This window comes from Triticum dicoccoides, chromosome 1B, assembly GCF_002162155.2.
Source record: "Triticum dicoccoides isolate Atlit2015 ecotype Zavitan chromosome 1B, WEW_v2.0, whole genome shotgun sequence".
Taxonomy (NCBI): domain Eukaryota; kingdom Viridiplantae; phylum Streptophyta; class Magnoliopsida; order Poales; family Poaceae; genus Triticum; species Triticum dicoccoides.
The window spans coordinates 233,856,740-233,875,422 of NC_041381.1; the positions used below are offsets into that span (position 1 = coordinate 233,856,740).

Genomic DNA, 18,683 nt, shown 5'->3' on the forward strand with positions numbered 1-18,683 from the left:
TGCTTTTATCCAACTGTTATTTTTTCAAACAAAATTAGCTTTTATGCAAATGAGCCATACAGCCTTTCGTTGAAGCCACATGTAGCTATTAGGTCCTCTCCGAGGGAGGCATGTTGATTACTTTAATAGTGCAAATTAAGGTTTTCATCTACGTGACCAGCAGAGCAGAGGATAGCAAATTGGGGAGATGGTGGAGTGGAAAAAGATCCACATGCAGCGACATGGCTGATGGGGCAATAGAACAAGGGTACGGTTCAAAAAGAAGTAGCATACCTGAGGGTCGGCGGGAAGTGGCTTTGCTCGTGGTCGTCGTCCTCCGCACACACTACAACTGCGAGCTTGGGGATGAAGACCATCCGGCGCGAGCACCTAGGTCTGAGAGGACGGCCTTGTCGTCAGTGCGTGACCTCGCTCACCGACGACGAGTGCGTCAAGGCTGCACGTCCTTTTCTTCCTCAGCGGATCTGTGACCACTGGTGAGGAGGGAAAGAGAGGGGCGCCGCGTCTTTTTTAGATCTGGAGAGAGGTGATAGTGTGAGGAGCAAGTGGGCAACCCTTAGCAAGCAATCGCTGAAGCTCTAGCTTATATAACTTTTTTATACTAGTACTAGAGGTGGAGTGGTGGTAGAGTAGTTTATATTTTCTCTACATACAGTACTAGTTAGTCATGCTTCAAAACTGAACGGCGCGCCTCGATGGATATTGCTCAAAAATCAATTTTTGTACACGGATGAGTACTGTGATTAAACCTGGGAAAACGTCGGGCCGGGCCGGGTTTCGGGCCGGGCTTGTAAAATCCCAACCTTCATTTCTCAAGCCCGAGCCCAGCCCGAAGCCCGAAATACTCCCTGATTTCAAGCCCGAGCCCGGCCCGAAATCAAGCCCGAAGCCCGAAAGCCCGGCCCGAACGTTGTTTTTTAGTACGTGTACGTGCAAGCCCGGCCCGAAGCCCAAAAGCCCAGCCCAAAAAATAGAAAAAGAGAAGCCCGAGCCCGGCCCGAACTACCTTTCGGGCTGCAAAACAAAGCCCGAGCCCGGCCCGAGTGTCAAGCCCGGCCCGGCCCGGCCCAGGTTTTTCGGGCCGGGCTCGGGCCGGGTCGTCGAGGCGGGATGCCCATGCCCGGGTTTAACTGTGATGCAATTCAATACGAGCGTCTTGTGTTTGCTGCCACCACTTGTGGCACTGGTTTTGCATGGAATCCTTATGGTTTTGGTACATTTGTCTTCCACCATAATTAGAATTGTTTCATCCACATGCATGCGAGTTAGTATCCTCGTACTAATTAACCTTCTTGTGTTTCCAAGGTCCTGTGAACATTCCACCAACTATACTTGAAAAAGTTATAACCAAGGGGGAGATGACGATGGTGATGATCACGAGGATGAGGACGAGCAGCACCTACATACTCAGTGGCGCCTGGCAACTTATTCCGATGGATCACCTCTTCTCGTCTGTATACAGGGCACTGCTGATGTTACTAAGGAAGCAGGTGTTGTCTCCCATGGTAGCACTCTCCGGACCTATTCCAACATTTGTTGCAGGGTATTCGAGATGGATACTAGCGTGCTAGCGCCAGGACCTTCTCCCTGATTCAATATTGATAGTCTCGGAGAAAACTCGCTCTTCCTTGGACTAAACTATCCAATGATGGTGAAAGGCGATCCAGCTATTGTTGGCACAACGTTACTACCATTTATGAGAAGCAACGGTATCTATACATCGGACATTTCTATGGTTCCCTACCCTGGCTATCACAATATGCGTCCTGATATAGGCCGCTTCAGTCTGGATGATGAGTCCTGCGTTAGTTTCGATATTGACAATAGCTGGCCCTTCCCAGAGGCTTACTTATGGTTCAAAGCAAGCGTTTCCAACGCCGAGGATTGGTTGAGCTGAAGTTCATTTCATTTCTTGTTATTTGTTGTGTGATAAAAACTTTAGTATTTACTAGAATGTTTTGTTGGGAATAATCTATAATCCAACATGTATCATCGTTGTCGTTATGTGTTGATGACTTGTTATATGTAATGAATGGTGCATTTGCATATGCATGTGATAAACTCAATTTATGAATGGTTTTCGAGTCACTTCTTGGAGTGTGAGTACCGTAGTAGTATAGCCAACATCTGGTTATATGAAGTTGCCACATCACATAGAGCCAACCTAATAGTGGAGTATGCTAGTACAATAGTTAGTCCTAGTACTAGTATACCATCAACTAGAGCTAGGTGTCGCACGGAGGCCGAGAAATATGGTGATAGCGTGAGGTGGGCTTGTACGCATGATGTAGGCACAGGGCTTGTCGTGTTTCCTACTCCTCCAGTCTAAATGTGGAGAAGATTTGGTCGAGTTCTTCCTCCTTTTGCCGACACGTGGGACATCCAGCATCCAGGTCGTGTCATGCAAGAAAATGGAGTGCTAGTTGAAGCCACATGATGTGCATTTTTGGTTAAACTGTAAATAGAATCTTACTCTTGAGTAACTCCAAAAGCAGCCACTGAAGATCTTTAGTGGATTTGTTTTTCATCACCAGCACATCGAGGTGAAAGATGTGCAGGTTCAGTGGGTCGTCTTGCATTTTCACTGACATGTGGGACCGCATGTGAGCAAACAGACGATGGGAACACTCCGCGTGTCTGCTAGCTGACTGAGAAGAGAGAGAGGAGGGTTGAGCACGGACTCCAGGAAATTTCGCGACAATGTGAGTAGTACTAGTGGTGTACCGTACTCCTGGAGAGATAATATGTTCGCTCCACGTAATCAGCACCTCGATATAGTGGGGTGGCATGGGCCATACCTAGCATTCGCGTCTAGCAGTACGGCACACGTGTAACACCCTGGATTTTGCCCTTTTCTTTTTCCTTTGATTTTTTGGATTTCTTAATTTGATTTTCTTTTCTGTGGCTATGTGGTTCCAAAACTTGGGAAGATCACGTCTTCCTAGGTTTTATAGTGGCTTTTCATCTTCATTATCATCCCTAGATCATGTCATTTTCATCCTAACCCAAATCCCAATATTCTTTTATTGGGAATATTCCTTTTCTATTAAAGGAATTATCCTATTTGCCTTAGGTTGTGAAGCAACCTATATTTCTTTCACTCCCAAAATTCCAAAATAATTCTCATAAATTGTTTGGGTTCTATCTTGCTCAAATATGGCAAAACTTTTCATTGCCATGTTCAAAAATCATCCTCCAATAAATTTTTTCCTATTCTACCCTAAATGGCACTTTGCAAAGCAAGTGCTATTTACCTTTGCCCAATTGACCCCAAACTTTTTGGACATCTTTTCCTATCCATATCATTGCCCTGTGCCAAAATTCAACTTCATTTGCTTAGTAAATATTCCTAATCAATTTTTCAAAGTTCCTATCTGAGGGAAGACATTGTGAAGGAAGTACTAGCTAGGCATATCCAAATGATTTGAAATTTTGCAAGGTCCTTGATATGATCAAATAATCACTCTCCACCAAATTTGAGCTCATGTAACCTTTCTATGTGAGCACAGCTCCAAATCTTGGTTTCTGGTCAGATTTTCAATTTCTGAAGCAACTATATTTTATATTGCTTCATTTAAGCTGAATTTTTTTAGGACATTCTCCTATCCATATCAACTCTCTCCACCAAGTTGTGGCCCATTTCATCTAGCCAATTGCCCTGTGCAATTTTTCTAAGTTTCTGTCCGTAATGAAGCTTTGTGAAGCAAGTGATGGTTTGGTTCATCTAAATGGCCTGAAACTTTTTGAGCAACTTCATATCTTCAAATCATTGGGTCATGCCCAATTTCATCTCAACTTGCCTCTTCATATGAGTGCAACTTTCTAATCTCCATTTCTGACCAGTGGGTCACTTTCTACAGCAACCCCCATCTAGACTCCTCCATTTGGGCTGATACTTGGTCATCACAGTGTTCTTTGCGTGTGACCAAGCCATGCCAAAGCTCAGCCCCTGGCTTCTCCTGGATTTGTCCCCCTGTATCACAAACACCTTGCTGCCACAATGTTTTGGATCAACCTGCAAATCACTTATTTGCCCCTGGACCGAATTCTTTCTGCATTTGGACTAAGGGTATCAGGGTCCATCTACTGGACATGATGTGGCCGATCACTTGGCACCGCGTATGCCAGTTCACGCGGTGACCACGGGTCGCGACCAGCTAAACTCATGCTCTAGCTCGTTCTCGGCCCTGTTCCCATCGTCTCCCTCCTCGTCTAGACCTCAAACCTTGTCTAGTAGCTTCCTCGTGCTTGACTGCATCAACCTAAGTCGCTGCCCTCCCTGCATCACCGCCGTCGCGTCGCCGTCGAGCTCCCCATGACGCGTCTGTCCTCTGCTCTTCATTAGCCTTGGCCATTATGATGTTCAGAACTATGAATCAGAGTGGTCAATCATTTCTTCAACTGCATCTTGACTGTCTAGAAGAAATAAGCCATCCTGTCCAATTCCTACTTCCTTTACCCAGTACATGTAGTCATCTGACCCATAGCCTTCAATCCCAGTAAGTGTAATCAAATTGAGAAAAGTGATGTATGAAAGAGAGAAGCTTCTTTCCATGTTATCTCAGCCCTGGAAATGCAGCCTTACCTCCCAAATGTCATCATCCAGCTTGTATTACAGAATGTGTTACTTCACAACTTTTTGTAACTTGTACAAATCAGAAACCTAACTGCAAGAAAATTCTGTACTGCCACAACTATGTTGCATCCATAATTGCATCCCTATTTAGCCTACTGACTAGAAAATTGAGTACTAAATTTGTGACTACATCCATATTTAACATAATTCAATACAAATTCAAGTACATTTTTAAATTCAGTGCTAGGCTAAACCACTCATGCACACTCAGTACAAAATCCATGTACTAATCTGAATCACTAATGCATACAACTAAATACATATACTAATCTGAATCACTACTGCTTAAACTAGGGTTTGCTCAAACCTAACTAAAGATTTCATGGACTGTCTACTAACCTAGCAGTACTAAATTAAACTAGGGTTTGGTCAACAAGTAGATGAAGAGAGAAAACTTACTCAACCCCTCCAAATGTCGAGGCCTAGCGGTTGGAGTTGGCGGATACGCGACGACGGCGCCAGCAAGAGCCTTGGCCGCTCCGTACTCAAGGGACAGCTCCTGATTCTCTCGTGCATAGGGCGTAGGTTGTGCAGCAGCTGTAGGTTGTCCCCTCACCGACTGTGGCGCTGCCGGAGGTGTAGGATGCGGCGGCGGCGGCTCTGTAGCGAAGCTGCCACTGCCAAGCCAGTTATCCACCTCGAAATAGTCTCCACCATCGCCCCCCGTGCTAGGTCGCCCCATAGAGTCGCCCTCGTCGACCGGTTTCGCCACTGCCGACGCCATCGCCTAGGTCAAGGAAGGAGAGGGGAGGTGAAGTGAGGGTGAGCGGGGGAGGGAGACAGAGGAGACGGCTTGGGTTGACTTGGCCCGGTCGGAATGGCTGCAGCCTAACGGTCGTCACCATGCGCGCCGTCATCCAGGAGCCAACCAAACCCTGACGAGTGGGCCCTACCTGTCATAACCTCGCTTAATTTTTAACCGTTTGGCGACTAGGGTTTCGGAACAGCTAACCAATTTTATGATAGTTTTCTGAAAGACTAACAAAAAGGCTTGTGCGTTGCAACGGAAGAATAATTTACAAAAAATCGTCTATAGTCTGAGAATTGTAGCTACGGCCCAAACAAAGATGGTCAACCTATAAAAATGCAATTTAAAATTCTACAGGTGTTCTATTTCAACACGGCTTGCACGTAGATTTAATCCGTACAAAGAAACGGGCAAGCGATCATGCATTTATTCATGTCATGTTCGGAATGGGGTGTTGTTATGGGCGAGTAAAGAAAAACGACAAAAACAAACGATGACACATTAGCACACTACGGAGACATGTGTGCATCAATGGCAGTTTTAGTTTAAGAATCGCCAACTTAGGGTAACTCTTGAACACTTTTTTTCACATGCATATTCCTTAAATACATGAAGTGTTGTTAAAAAGATACAAGATTTTTTAATCATAAAAAGAGTTTTTTTTTGTCTGGAAAAGAACATTTTTGTATGGTCTCATGTGGACGCAGGTACTTACGCCCTATTTCATCACTATTTCTTGCCATACATGTCATAGGTATTGGCCCATGTTTCATCACTATTTATATCTTATCAAAGGTGTCTATTATTTTAATTTTTGTCATGCATGCCTCCTTTTTACTTTTTCTCATGCATATCCTCTCTCTTTTCTTCTTATATATAGGATAATAACGCAACATATCATCTTTATCGGATCTTCTCTGCCTTTTTCTCTTTTATTTCTTTTATAGCGGACATCCCATCTTTATTGGGTCCTTCTTTTATTTCTTGTCATGCATGTCCTTATCTATTGAGTGTCTATCAAATTTATCTTTAATTTCATGTCCAATCCTGATTTTTCTTGAGGTGTTAATCCCAATCTGAATCAGTACCGGTATGAAAAAAAGACGGATAATGCATTGTTGATTAACATTGCAATCTAGATAGTATTTTTAAATTGTTAGCAGGTAAAATAACATCATATTCAGATTCTACACTTTTTTTAAATTGTTAACAGATAAAATAACATCATATTCAGATGCTACATGTTTCTAATCAAATTCCATATATAACATGTCAAATTTGAAGCCACGGTTTAGAAGATATGAGTATTTTTAAAAACATTTGATATGTACCGTGGGTTTAGTGTCAAAAACGTTAGGGGATTTTCTATAAAATAGCAAAACAGACTAAAAATACCTTTTTTTAGTAGGTATAGATAGATAGATTAAGAAAAGTGGTGGTTTTTTGTAGCCATAGCCTGCAATGTGATAGTTTCTTGTCATATACTCCTGACTATTTGTAATCACAGGCATTTCAACAAACACCGCTTCAGGCTTGCGGGATCCAGATGTAATTTAATCTGCACACTAAGAAACAAAAAGGACAAGTAATAGCTTGAACTGATATTATCGTTAGTAGACTTTTCTATTCTCATTGTTGACGAAATCATTAACTGGTGACTAATCAGTTGGATAGCATTTAGGGGGATTAATAGGCTAATTGGCAAATTATTGTTAAAGTAGTCATTAACTGGTAGGTACATGGTTGGCTAGCGAATAGGAGATTAATAGGCTAATCGGCAAGTTAATCAATTAATCAAATGATTAATTGGTTTATCGGCTACTCAGTGACCCTATGAGTAGAGATTACTCAAAAAAGTTAACTGGTTAATTGAACGAATTCTTAAACAGGTCTATTCCTATCTTTGAAATGTAGATCCAGTATCTTCGAAAAATGTTATAGCTTTTTTCACGCGCTGCAGCATTACTTAGATTAGTAGCACTAATCAACTTGCCACTTGCCAACTGCTATTGGCTAAAAGGAACCAATGCTCCATCCTTCAGAATGTATTGACATGCCCTCTTGATTCCTACATTGGCATCTAGGATAAAACATTGGGAGGACCTCATGAACTAAATCGCTACATAATGCACATGTAGCCTCACGTACTAGTAACTCATAAGCAAACGATATTCCAAAGCTAAGGGGGTGGACACTTCAGTTAGCATCTAAAACCACCACTTTTTTCCACTTCCGAGTCCACAGGACCAGTACGGCAAAGGGCGCAAAAAAAGAGATATCTACATAGCATTCCTATAGTTAGGCAAGAAATGAAACCATCATTTTATGGATTTCACTCCCATTATGGAACCACCACAGATATCTGGTGCTGCAGCCGGATCCTTCAAGCAGCAGCAGGCTGGCTCTTCTTCAACTTCTCGGCACAGAACTTCTTGGTGTCAGCACCCTTCACATTGAACTCCATCAGGAGCTCTTCAAACAGAACCTCCATGTTGGTCTTGAAGGATGCAGGGCGAACTACACCTGCGCCTGCACGCAAATCTACCTGATTATTCTTCGGCTTCACTGCACTGCTGGAGCTGGATCCTTCTGCATTTGCGCTTTCCAGTTCCTTGTCCTCATCATCCTCGTCAGGAACTACGGACCCAACTTTGTTACCCTCCATGTAATATTTGCTTGCAGCCAGAATGGCACGGCCGCGCTCTCGGAAGTGGCCGGCAACGAGATCTTCAAAGTGCTGAAACAAGCAAAGCAACAGCCAACGATAAAGGTTAATTTGATTTTCTGGTGTGTGAGCTGTGCACCGCACCCTACTGAAGATAATAACAACTTCCATACTACAACCAAATTAAGTGCCCAATTTGTGGTTGTTGTGCTGTGGTACACTGCGCAAACTAGATATGGAATCTAGCAACCTTTACTGACTCTAGCAAGATTTTACTGCTATGGCTGTCTTAGACACCAAAAAGAACTGCCATATCAAAAAGAGGGAGAAAACAAAATATTTTCAACCCTGAATTCTTGCATTGGTCCACTTAGCAACCCTAAAATTGACGTCCTTCATACTTTGCGTGGTTTCAGGATAACACAAAAACAGAGTCCAAGCTAATGCCCAAGTGGAGGGTCTTCTACCCGTCTAGGCCACAAGAGTAATCCCGTGTCACTCCGTGGTTCAAATGTTCAAGGTTCACACAAATAGATGATGTTCTCTTCTAGAAAGAAGTCCACCATTCAACTCTGAACTCTGGCACAAGTTCACTTTTTAACAGTAAACTCAAAAACAGTCTGGCTCACAAACTATTCAAATAGTAAAACAAATCACCCTAGAGTAGTTTCACAAGTAGTTAAGTAGCTTTTGGTGACATGCATGCCACATGTGCACCACATCACTGCCATGTCACCAAATTCTGTTTACTTATCTGTTTCTACCAATTTTTCTCTTCCATTTCTAGCATTTCTTGTGAAAGATATATTTATACAAATGGTGGAGCTTATTTTAGATTGTTTGGCTCTGGCTGTGACATGGTGGACATGTGGTATCCACATTAACAAACGGACCATTTGTGAGACCACCCGAGGGCAAAAATCGGATGGTTAATAGTTTGATGTTGCAGTTCAGTAGATTTTTTCTGTTGTCTATCTCCCCTTCTAACAAAATAGCATCACATACATCCACATTCAGCAAGTTACATTTTGGACTAATCTTCGGAACAGTGAGTACTTGTGCACCGATGTCGGGAACTGCGAGAGCTTGATAATTAGCAGTATGTTACCTGTGGAGCCCTACGAAGCGAGTACAACATTGTCCTACATGAGTATTGAAATGTTGTGTCATTATACTCCAAGGCAGTCCTCTGCCCACTAGCATTATTGGCATATGTTTCATATCCTGGCTCATTGAAGTATGGTTTCTCATTCAATACGAGAGCTTGAATGGAGATTAGCACTTGTAACATGGTTGAGTGAGCTGAGTTCCACTTCTCACAACCATGACCTTCCCAGGTGCCTAGGAGGCTAAGGCAGACTTTTCCACAAGCATACAAATTTGGATTAAGCCTAAGTCCTCCAGAATGATAGTATACAGTCTGCAAAAGCACCAGAACGGTTATTTCAATCAACATATGGAAATACATTACATACGAAGTTACCAAAATGTCAATATACTTACTGGAGGACTTGCAGGATAACTAGCAGGAAATTGAGCATCAAAGAAGAAAAGGCCATCATGGTAGGGTGTTCCCTGAGGACCGATCATCACAGCCCTGAGAAGGTCCATTCGATTCTCTGAGACACGGACGTATATGGACGCTGCACAGAAATAAGAAGAACAATAATTCATGTAAATAGTACAACAATGCACATTTCTAAGCTTTAGCAATTTTAACCCAGGAGAGTCAGCAGTGAGCTGCAGGCTTTGTAAAAATTTGTAGGTGAAAGTGAATAATACAACAACAACAACAAACAACAACAACAACAACAACAAAGCCTTTAGTCCCAAACAAGTTGGGGTAGGCTAGAGGTGAAACCCATAAGATCTCGCAACCAACTCATGGCTCTGGCACATGGATAGCAAGCTTCAACGCACCCCTGTCCATAGCTAGCTCGTTGTCGATACTCCAATCCTTCAGGTCTCTCTTAACGGACTCCTCCCATGTCAAATTCGGTCGACCCCGCCCTCTCTTGACATTCTCCGCACGCTTTAGCCATCCGCTATGCACTGGTGCTTCTGGGGGCCTGCGCTGAATATGCCCAAACCATCTCGGACGATGTTGGACAAGCTTCTCCTCAATTGGTGCTACCCCAACTCTATCTTGTATATCATCATTCCGGACTCGATCCTTCCTCGTGTGGCCACACATCCATCTCAACATACGCATCTCCGCCACACCTAACTGTTGAACATGCCGCCTTTTAGTCGGCTAACACTCCGCGACATACAACATTGCGGGCCGAACCGCCGTCCTGTAGAACTTGCCTTTTAGCTTTTGTGGCACTCTCTTGTCACAGAGAATGCCAGAAGCTTGGCGCCACTTCATCCATCCGACTTTGATTCGATGGTTCACATCTTCATCAATACCCCCATCCTCCTACAACATTGACCCCAAATACCGAAAGGTGTCCTTCCGAGGTACCACCTGGCCATCAAGGCTAACCTCCTCCTCTTCACACCTAGTAGTACTGAAACCGCACATCATGTACTCGGTTTTAGTTCTACTAAGCCTAAACCCTTTCAATTCCAAGGTTTGTCTCCATAACTCTTAACTTCCTATTTACCCCCGTCCGACTATCGTCAACTAGCACCACATCATCCACAAAGAGCATACACCATGGGATATCTCCTTGTATATCCCTTGTAACCTCATCCATCACCAATGCAAAAAGATAAGGGCTCAAAGTTGACCCCTGATGCAGTCCTATCTTAATCGGGAAGTCATCGGTGTCGACATCACTTGTTCGAACACTTGTCACAACATTATCGTACATGTCCTTGATGAGGGTAATGTACTTTGCTGGAACTTTGTGTTTCTCCAAGGCCCACCACATGACATTCCGCGGTATCTTATCATAGGCCTTCTCCAAGTCAATGAACACCATATGCAAGTCCTTTTGCTCCCTATATCTCTCCGTAAGTTGTCGTACCAAGAAAATGGCTTCCATGGTCGACCTCCCAGGCATGAAACCAAACTGATTTTTGGTCACGCTTGTCATTCTTCTTAAGCGGTGCTCAATGACTCTCTCCCATAGCTTCATTGTATGGCTCATCAGCTTAATTCCATGGTAATTAGTACAACTTTGAACATCCCCCTTGTTCTTGAAGATTGGTACTAATATACTCCGTCTCCATTCTTCGAATAATAAGATGAAAAAATTTAAAACACATTAAAAAACATTAACGATAGAGCTTTCTTTGACAAGAGAACATATGCCCTCAGAAGAACTAAATTTGCACAAAATTCGAAGCAAAACTGAGTAATGTAGAAGTGGGTGGGTCAAATCAGATCCTCAATGTGCTTCAAAATTTATGTCTATCACTTGCGGGGAGCGTTTTAAGCACATATTTATACTTTCTTTCATGGAAATAGCTGACCTGGTAAATCGTTCTCCAGAAGTTTCCAGTCATGCTGAATTCTTTTTGTCCACTCTTTCCCTGTCTGGAGTGAAGTTAAAGAACAAAATAAGTATCGAGTCGAAAAGAAGGTACAAAATAAAGCAATATGCATATGATTTTACCTTTCCAACAGGTTTATTAGCATAATGATGATCAGAGAAATCCTCAACAGTGTCAAACTGTTTGAAGAACTTGTATTTCTTACCAATTTCATCCTCTATTTCTGACATTGACTTAAAAATGCCAGGGCCGTCATCAGTTGCAGCTTTCTGCAACCATGGTACAGAAGCCTCCACACCAGGAGGCAGATCTAAATCGTCAAATTTATCAGCCAGCTGCTGATTGAAATCACTTTCATCAAATTCATAGTCAGATCCTTCATTGTCATCATCGTAGCAGCCTTCATCTTCATCATCTACATAATAATCTTCTTCCTCAATTTCACCAGAGTCAAAATTCTGTAGCTCGGCTTCAGATGTTTTGAAAGAGTTATTTTCTGTACAGGATCCAACTTTATCACCGGATGATGATCCCTGTAAAATATGCCAATGTAGTTATAAGCAAACAGAAAACTTATCCACAATAAATACAAACATGAGTCCACCAGTAGTTGTAAATTTAAGTCACATATCATGATCCTTTGCTCTTCGCTGCCAGCATTAGACGTTCGCTTGTGGTATTATTAGTGTGATGGTACATAAATCAGGTATGAATAAGTTATCTTTCCATCCTAAGTCACCAAACAACCTTAGTCCAGGTGGCTAGAATAGTCCGTCGCTTCACCGAGGAGCCTTGAGGTACTAGGTCCAATCCCAGCCCCACACAAATATATTTTCCCAGCACAGTGACACTAAAGCAAGAATTACGAGTCAAGCCGAGGTTGACACTCATAGACCAATCGTGACTAATCTAGACTACTGCTGGACTAGTCGACATGGTACTGTAGCACTCACCTTACAGTACCCAGCTACTAATACATGCTCCCTCCGTTCCTAAATATAAGTCTTTTTAGAGATTCCAATATGGACTACATACGGAGCAAAATGGGTGAATCTACACTCCAAAATACGCATGGTACTGTAGCACTCAACTTACAGTACCCAGCTACTAATACATGCTCCCTCCGTTCCTAAATATAAGTCTTTTTAGAGAATCCAATATGGACTACATACGGAGCAAGATGGGTGAATCTACACTCTAAAATACATCTATATACATCAGTATGTAATCCATATTGGAATCTCTAAAAAGACTTATATTTAGGAACGGAGGGAGTAGTATATACTCCCTCCGTGCGAAATTACTTGTCGCAGAAATAGATAAAATGGATGTATCTAGAACTAAAATATGTCTAGATACATCCATTAAGTAATTCCGTACAAAGAGAGTACTATATAGTACAGTACAGTATACAATAAAAATTGAATGCATGGGAAGTGGGTGAAGAGCCTGGGGCTGTGCCAACTATAATATCCAATGGCCAGAGTCTTAGCTTCTCCACCAACCAAGAAGGCAGGGGAGAAATCAAACCCAAGAAGAAGGGATGGAGAGAAGGGAGAAAATAGTTGGTACAACAGCAGAAGAGGGGCGGATCCACGAGGAGCACACCAGAAGAGGGGCGGATCCAAGGGAGCACAGCAGGTGAGGAGCACAACAGCAGAGGGGCAGATCCAGGGGAGGAGCAGAAGGAGCAGAACAAGCTCCAAAATTGAGTCGATCGACTCAAACATGCCAACTAGTCCAAGACTAGTCGCTCCAGCCCTTGACTCACAGAGCTAGTCTACACGAAGAACCTAATCGACAACCCGACTGAGACTACTAGACTAGTCGTTCAACTCATAATCCTTGCACTGCAGGCCAGCTGGACCAGTCATATGTTTGTTGGAAAATCACAGTTCAACTGATTCTGGCCGGGTCAGTTGCAGAACTGCCTTCTCACTGAACCAGAGCAGAGCAGGCTCCATTTTTTTTTCCGGTTGAACCACCAGTTCCTCTCGGTTTTTTAAACTAGCCCATGTCTATTGTGGACTGACAACCGTATAAAATTGACTTAGCAATAATATGCTCCCTCCGTCCCAAAATTCTTGTCTTGGATTTGTCTAGATATGGATGTATCAAGTCACGTTTTAATATTAGATACATTCGTATCTAGACAAATCTAAGACAAGAATTTTGGGACGGAAGGAGCATGACCTAAAGTTAAATTGACAATTTTTAAGTTACTGTTTTGTCCACAAAACAGGTAATGCCCCTGTAAGAGAGGGTATAAAAAGTCACTTCAACCAATAAATAAACAAGTACAAAAGCTCAAGATCATCACAACTATTTAATTTCTCTCTGTGACGCACAAACAGCTAGCAGAATACATGCAATGCCCAGATCCACATCAAACTAAGAAATGTCGAGCAGATCTGTAGTATTAACTTAACAGGCAAAGGGCTTCTTTGATTCAAAGGATTCTCAAAGAATTTTGGAGGATTCTGATCCTTAGAATTTTTCCTCCATGGGTTGTTTGATTCATACGATTGGAAACCATAGGATTTATTTTAGATTATTTGCACTAGATTTCATAGGAAATTTTCCATCCACTCCAACCTCCTTGAAATAATCTTACGTTTTTCCTGTGCACAATCAAACACCCTTACAATGGCATGCCACTCTATTCCTACGTTTTCTCTATTCCCACATTTTGCAAATCCTGTGAATCAGAGAGGCCTGAAGTTTGAACATGGAAAAATATATTCAGAAATAATTAATACATAAATCTAGAAAGTGCTATTGAAAACATGATACTCCAAAACCTTCTCATTTCCACAATGGTACTCGAATATCCCAAGGGAAATTGTCCTCATGTTCAACATGAGACCTTGTGGCCTGCCACAGGTGTCTTGCATTGCTAGATCACTGTCCCAAAAAAAAACATAGCTCTATAGCTCACACTCCTGCATGCTCTACTAACAATTCACATGTAAAACTACTCGGAACACCTACCAGCTTACCGCTAGTTTATGCATAACAAATTTAAGAGACACCTATCAAACTGATACAGTCATGGATATGTTGTAGCCAACTTTGCCCAGGTGAAGAACCAACAATTCTACACGCAGACCCCTCCATAATCAAACAACTGTTTGAAGCTTAAGTACATCAGCAATATGTCGACACCCTAGAGACACCAGCGATTCAATATGCTAGAATGTATTCCTTGCAGCTTCCGTGTATATTAATGTACTCGTCCTTCTATCCACAAGAAGATCAAAACTTCGGCAAACAACATATACAAGCACGGACTGCAATTCTACAAACAAAACGAAACTATAAAGGAACACCAGACATTTCTTTCTAGTCTCTAAAGGCACACAGAAAAATAAACAAAATCAGGTCAATAAACACATTACTGTAAACCCGTACAATGTTTGAGTCAAGTGCCCAGTAAACCCCAATTCTACCACAATCAATCTCCAGAAACCTAAAGACAAAATTGTCCCCGCGAACCCTACTACCCTTATGGTATTAAGATAATTTCCACCTCGAAATCAAAATCACGCCTCAAATCCACAAATCTAAACCCCACGAAAAAACGGATTATTTAATTATTAAAATAAAAACAACCCAAGTAGGCCAAAACCCTCGTGTCACGCTCCGCATCGACGCCTTACAACAAGGCAACGGCCGCAACATCGGATCGCACGGAAGCCGCTCGGGTAGCAAACCAGAAGAAGGAAGGTTACGGCCGGAATTTGCGCACACGGCAAGGTCGCGCGACGAGTAGTACCTGGCAGCGCTGGCGTTTCTGTTGCTGCACGGCGTCCCAGGCGGCGGCGTCGGCGGCGCGGCAGGACGACGACGAAGACGACGCGCCCCCTTGCATGTGCGGGTACCTGCGACAGATCAAGGAGCCCATCAAAAAATCGCCCGGAAACACAATCGACGGCTGATTCTTCGGAGATGGCGGAGGGGCGGCGCACTCGGAGGCGTCCATGGCGAAGTGCAATGGGTGGCGCGGCAAGCGGCGAGCGGCGGGGCGACCAGAAGCGGGGAGGCGCCGAGTGGGGGAGGGGCCAGCCGAGGAGATGTGCGCGGGCGAGGGCGAGGGCGTTGTGCGCGTAGCGAGGCACAGGGGGCGAACGCAGAGGAACATTAGTCGTGTGCCGCCACCGACCGTGGATGACGCGAGCTCCTTGCGGGACCACCCGGCAGCGAGATCACACGACGCTGGCCCACGTGTGACGCGGGCCTCTTCTTTTTTATTTTTGTTTTCGTGCGGCGACGACGACTGCCGGGCCTGGGAGGCGGGCTACGTCCACAGAGAAAGCGACCCACGCGCGGGCTAGTCAAGGCCGGGGTCCGGGTTCGGGCCCGATGTCAGTGAAGAGTGGTATGGGGATGGGTCTACGACTGCTAACTCCGCGTGCGCTTTCTGGGCATTCGCGGATGCTCTGCGCGGTGAGCATCTGTGGGGATTGTGTGTGGCGCTTGTTTTTGGTCCTCCCTCGAAGCCATAGCGCCTCTCAGCAACTGGATGCATGATGAGGGAGCAACTAGCGTAGAATCATGATCACTAGATAGGGGCGCGCCTTATCTGCCAAACGGCAGGCAAAAAGGAATTTTTTTTTTTTGAAGAGCCAGCAAAACGCTGGGGTTTCATTGATTAAGCAGGGAGCAGATGACAAAGTGATAAAGGCGGTGATCCATGGATCAAGGAGGTAAACAGAAGAACAGGAAAAGGCTTGGTGCCTGAAGCACCCTGATGAACAACTACTATCTCATGGAGGGTCCCCGAAGGGGCTCAGAATCTGTTTGAAACCGCCTTGTTGCCAGAGCGAAAGTTCTCTCATGATACTAGCGATCACAGCTTGCACCGTGGCCTCTTGTTTTTCGAAGACGCGGCTGTTCCGTTCTTGCCAAATTTTCCAGAGCACCAGCATGATCAGAGACTTGGCTCCTTTCGCGTGTGCAGGCCCTGTTGCAGAGATCATGGCTTCGACCTTTTCCAGGGAGCTGCAGTCGTTTGGCCGGCATGCTTCGATGAGGCCCTGACAGTGCTGCCAAGAAGACAAACTAGACCATACTGCCTTTGAGAACGGGCAGCTCCAGAAGAGATGCGCCGAGGTTTCCAGGTTTCTGAGGCAGAGCTGGCAAAAGTAGGAGTTCGGCCAGCCTTTACGTTGGAGCCGGTCGTTCCACCACAAGCGGTTGAGGTGTAGGAGCCATGCAAACATTTTAAGCTTTGCCGGAGCCCAGACGCTCCAAATCAGCTGAAAAAACAGCTGACTCGTTGCTGAAAATTGATACAAGGAAGAACTCTTAGATCACATCGATCGTGTCAAAAAGAAAATTAGGTGTTTCTGTGCTATTGATGGATGGATAACTTCTTTGTGCAAAACTAAATTGACAGCTGATAAGGAAAGAACAATACATTAGTAAGAAGTTTTATATTTTATAAGAGGACATAACAAATTGTTTACTGTCATATTGCAAGTTCTAAACAAAAGTAATGAGAAAGCTTGCCTGTCAAAACAGTGAGCAGATCAGCGTGAATTTCTTTTTGAATGCCAATAAAGTTAAAATAGTGTACGGTACACATAAATATATATAGTACTACATAAGTTGCTGAGATTTCACTAACAAAAGTTCAAATATCCATGAAATACAAATATGACTAGCAGATCAGTTGAGTATCATGTACCACTACAAGAAACCTGTTAATGCATGACGGATTTCCGCTGACAGTTTTGAAAACCGTCATGAAAGGCCCAGTACAGATCCGCAAGCCCGCAAAAAGCCCGCCTAAAGCCCTAAACTTTCCCCATATAAAACCTAACCCTAACACTTCCCCGTCCCCAAACTCTTCCTCCATCCGCCGCCGCCACACGTTGCCTCTCCCTGTCCCCGTCCTCTGCCGCCACGCCTCTCGTCTCCTCGTCCCTGTCCTCCGACTTCACCTCCCCACCTCCAATCGATGATGGTGGCCCGTGATCCATGGCGACGGTGGTTGCAACGGCCCCATGGAAGCGGCGGCCAACCCTAGCCACTGCGGCGCACCTCTGCTGCTCACAACCAATGACCAGGGCCATGGATCTGACCAGGGGCCTCCCTCCTCCGTCTCCTAGGCCGCGCAGCTGCCTCACCATCCAGAGATTTGGAGCATGTCACATCCCTAATTATAGTCTGACCTATGCCAGCTTCCATGTGTGCATCATGTTTAAATTCAAATGAAATTTGAATTGAGGAATTTTCAAAGCCTCAGAATACCCCTAAAAATAACCAACATTTAAATCTCATCAAATGACTCCAAGAAAATGTTCCTCTTAGTCTCTGAAAATATTGGCAAAATGTGAAAGTCAAACCAATATTTTTGGTATCTCAGAAACATTTATTTTGGGCCTTTGAATTAATTCAATAACTATTTGCATTGGATATATATTTCTTATATAATTAATATATGTTCAATAATTCTCGAACATTTTATGTGGTTTGGTATATTTTAGTTCTAGCCACATAATTAATTTTAGCATTTTATCAAGTGGTTTAGTATTTTTACTAAATCAAATCAAAACAGAACAAAATAGAAAACTGAAACAAAAAAAAGAAAGAGAGAGAAAGAAAACCTCACCTGACTTACCGCAGCCCACCTGGCCGGCCCAGTCGGCCAGCCCAGCCACCTGGCCCAGCCCACCTCTTCCTGTCGTCTTCCTCCCCTCGCCCCGAAGCAGCTCGGTGGCGAGCGCTGGCGATACCGTGGCCTCCTCCCTGCCTGCCTCACGCTCTCGAGGCCCTTCCGACGCCACGGAGACGGCCACGCAACCCCCCCAGGCCCTCTCACTCTCTCCTCGAGCTCCTCTCCTCCTCTGGCTCTCTCACATGCAACCACCGAGCGCTGTCGCTGCCGCCGACGAACACCACCGCGGCAATCGCCTCTCCCTCGCCTCTCTGTGTTGTCCCGAGGCTCCGCCTCGATGCCACGGAGCCCCAAGACGAAGCACGCGCTCGCGGGACACCCGAAGCGACGCCATCATCCTCATCCATGCCGTCGGCCGCCGGAGATCCCCCTCGCCGCCCCGCTTGCTCCGACCCCTCCCCGAGCCCGCTGAGTCCTCCATTGAGATCACTGTGAGCTCCGCCACCATTCCCCCTCCTCCCCGCGCTCGTTCCCGCACTCTAGCCGCCCTTTTCACCGGGGTCGTGAG

General features: G+C 44.5%; 1 protein-coding gene across 2 annotated transcripts; it reads right to left on the reverse strand.

The window, feature by feature from the left end:
* Positions 1-7,373: 7,373 nt before the first annotated feature.
* On the reverse strand, positions 7,374-15,612 carry LOC119329782 (putative ubiquitin-conjugating enzyme E2 38). 2 transcript variants are annotated; one of them, XM_037602881.1, is made up of 7 exons: positions 15,462-15,612; positions 15,269-15,374; positions 11,616-12,026; positions 11,473-11,536; positions 9,553-9,692; positions 9,158-9,469; positions 7,374-8,121 (listed from the first exon to the last, which is right to left on the reverse strand). In XM_037602881.1, exons 1-7 carry the CDS (start codon positions 15,473-15,475, stop codon positions 7,768-7,770), a joined length of 1,401 nt encoding a protein of 466 aa, XP_037458778.1. In that variant the 5' UTR covers positions 15,476-15,612; the 3' UTR covers positions 7,374-7,767. The 2 variants fall into 2 exon arrangements, with proteins under 2 accessions (XP_037458778.1, XP_037458773.1); XM_037602876.1 differs by having other exon boundaries at positions 15,269-15,606.
* Positions 15,613-18,683: the final 3,071 nt, after the last annotated feature.

Excerpts from the sequence above, each read along its gene's own strand:
- LOC119329782 (XM_037602876.1), bottom strand. The coding sequence starts at position 15,475 with ATGGACGCCTCCGAGTGCGCCGCCCCTCCGCCATCTCCGAAGAATCAG. Across the intron at positions 9,470-9,552 it reads GTTATCCTGCAAGTCCTCCA|ACTGTATACTATCATTCTGG; the intron begins GTAAGTATATTG and ends GTGCTTTTGCAG. Across the intron at positions 8,122-9,157 it reads CGCTTCGTAGGGCTCCACAG|CACTTTGAAGATCTCGTTGC; the intron begins GTAACATACTGC and ends TGCTTGTTTCAG.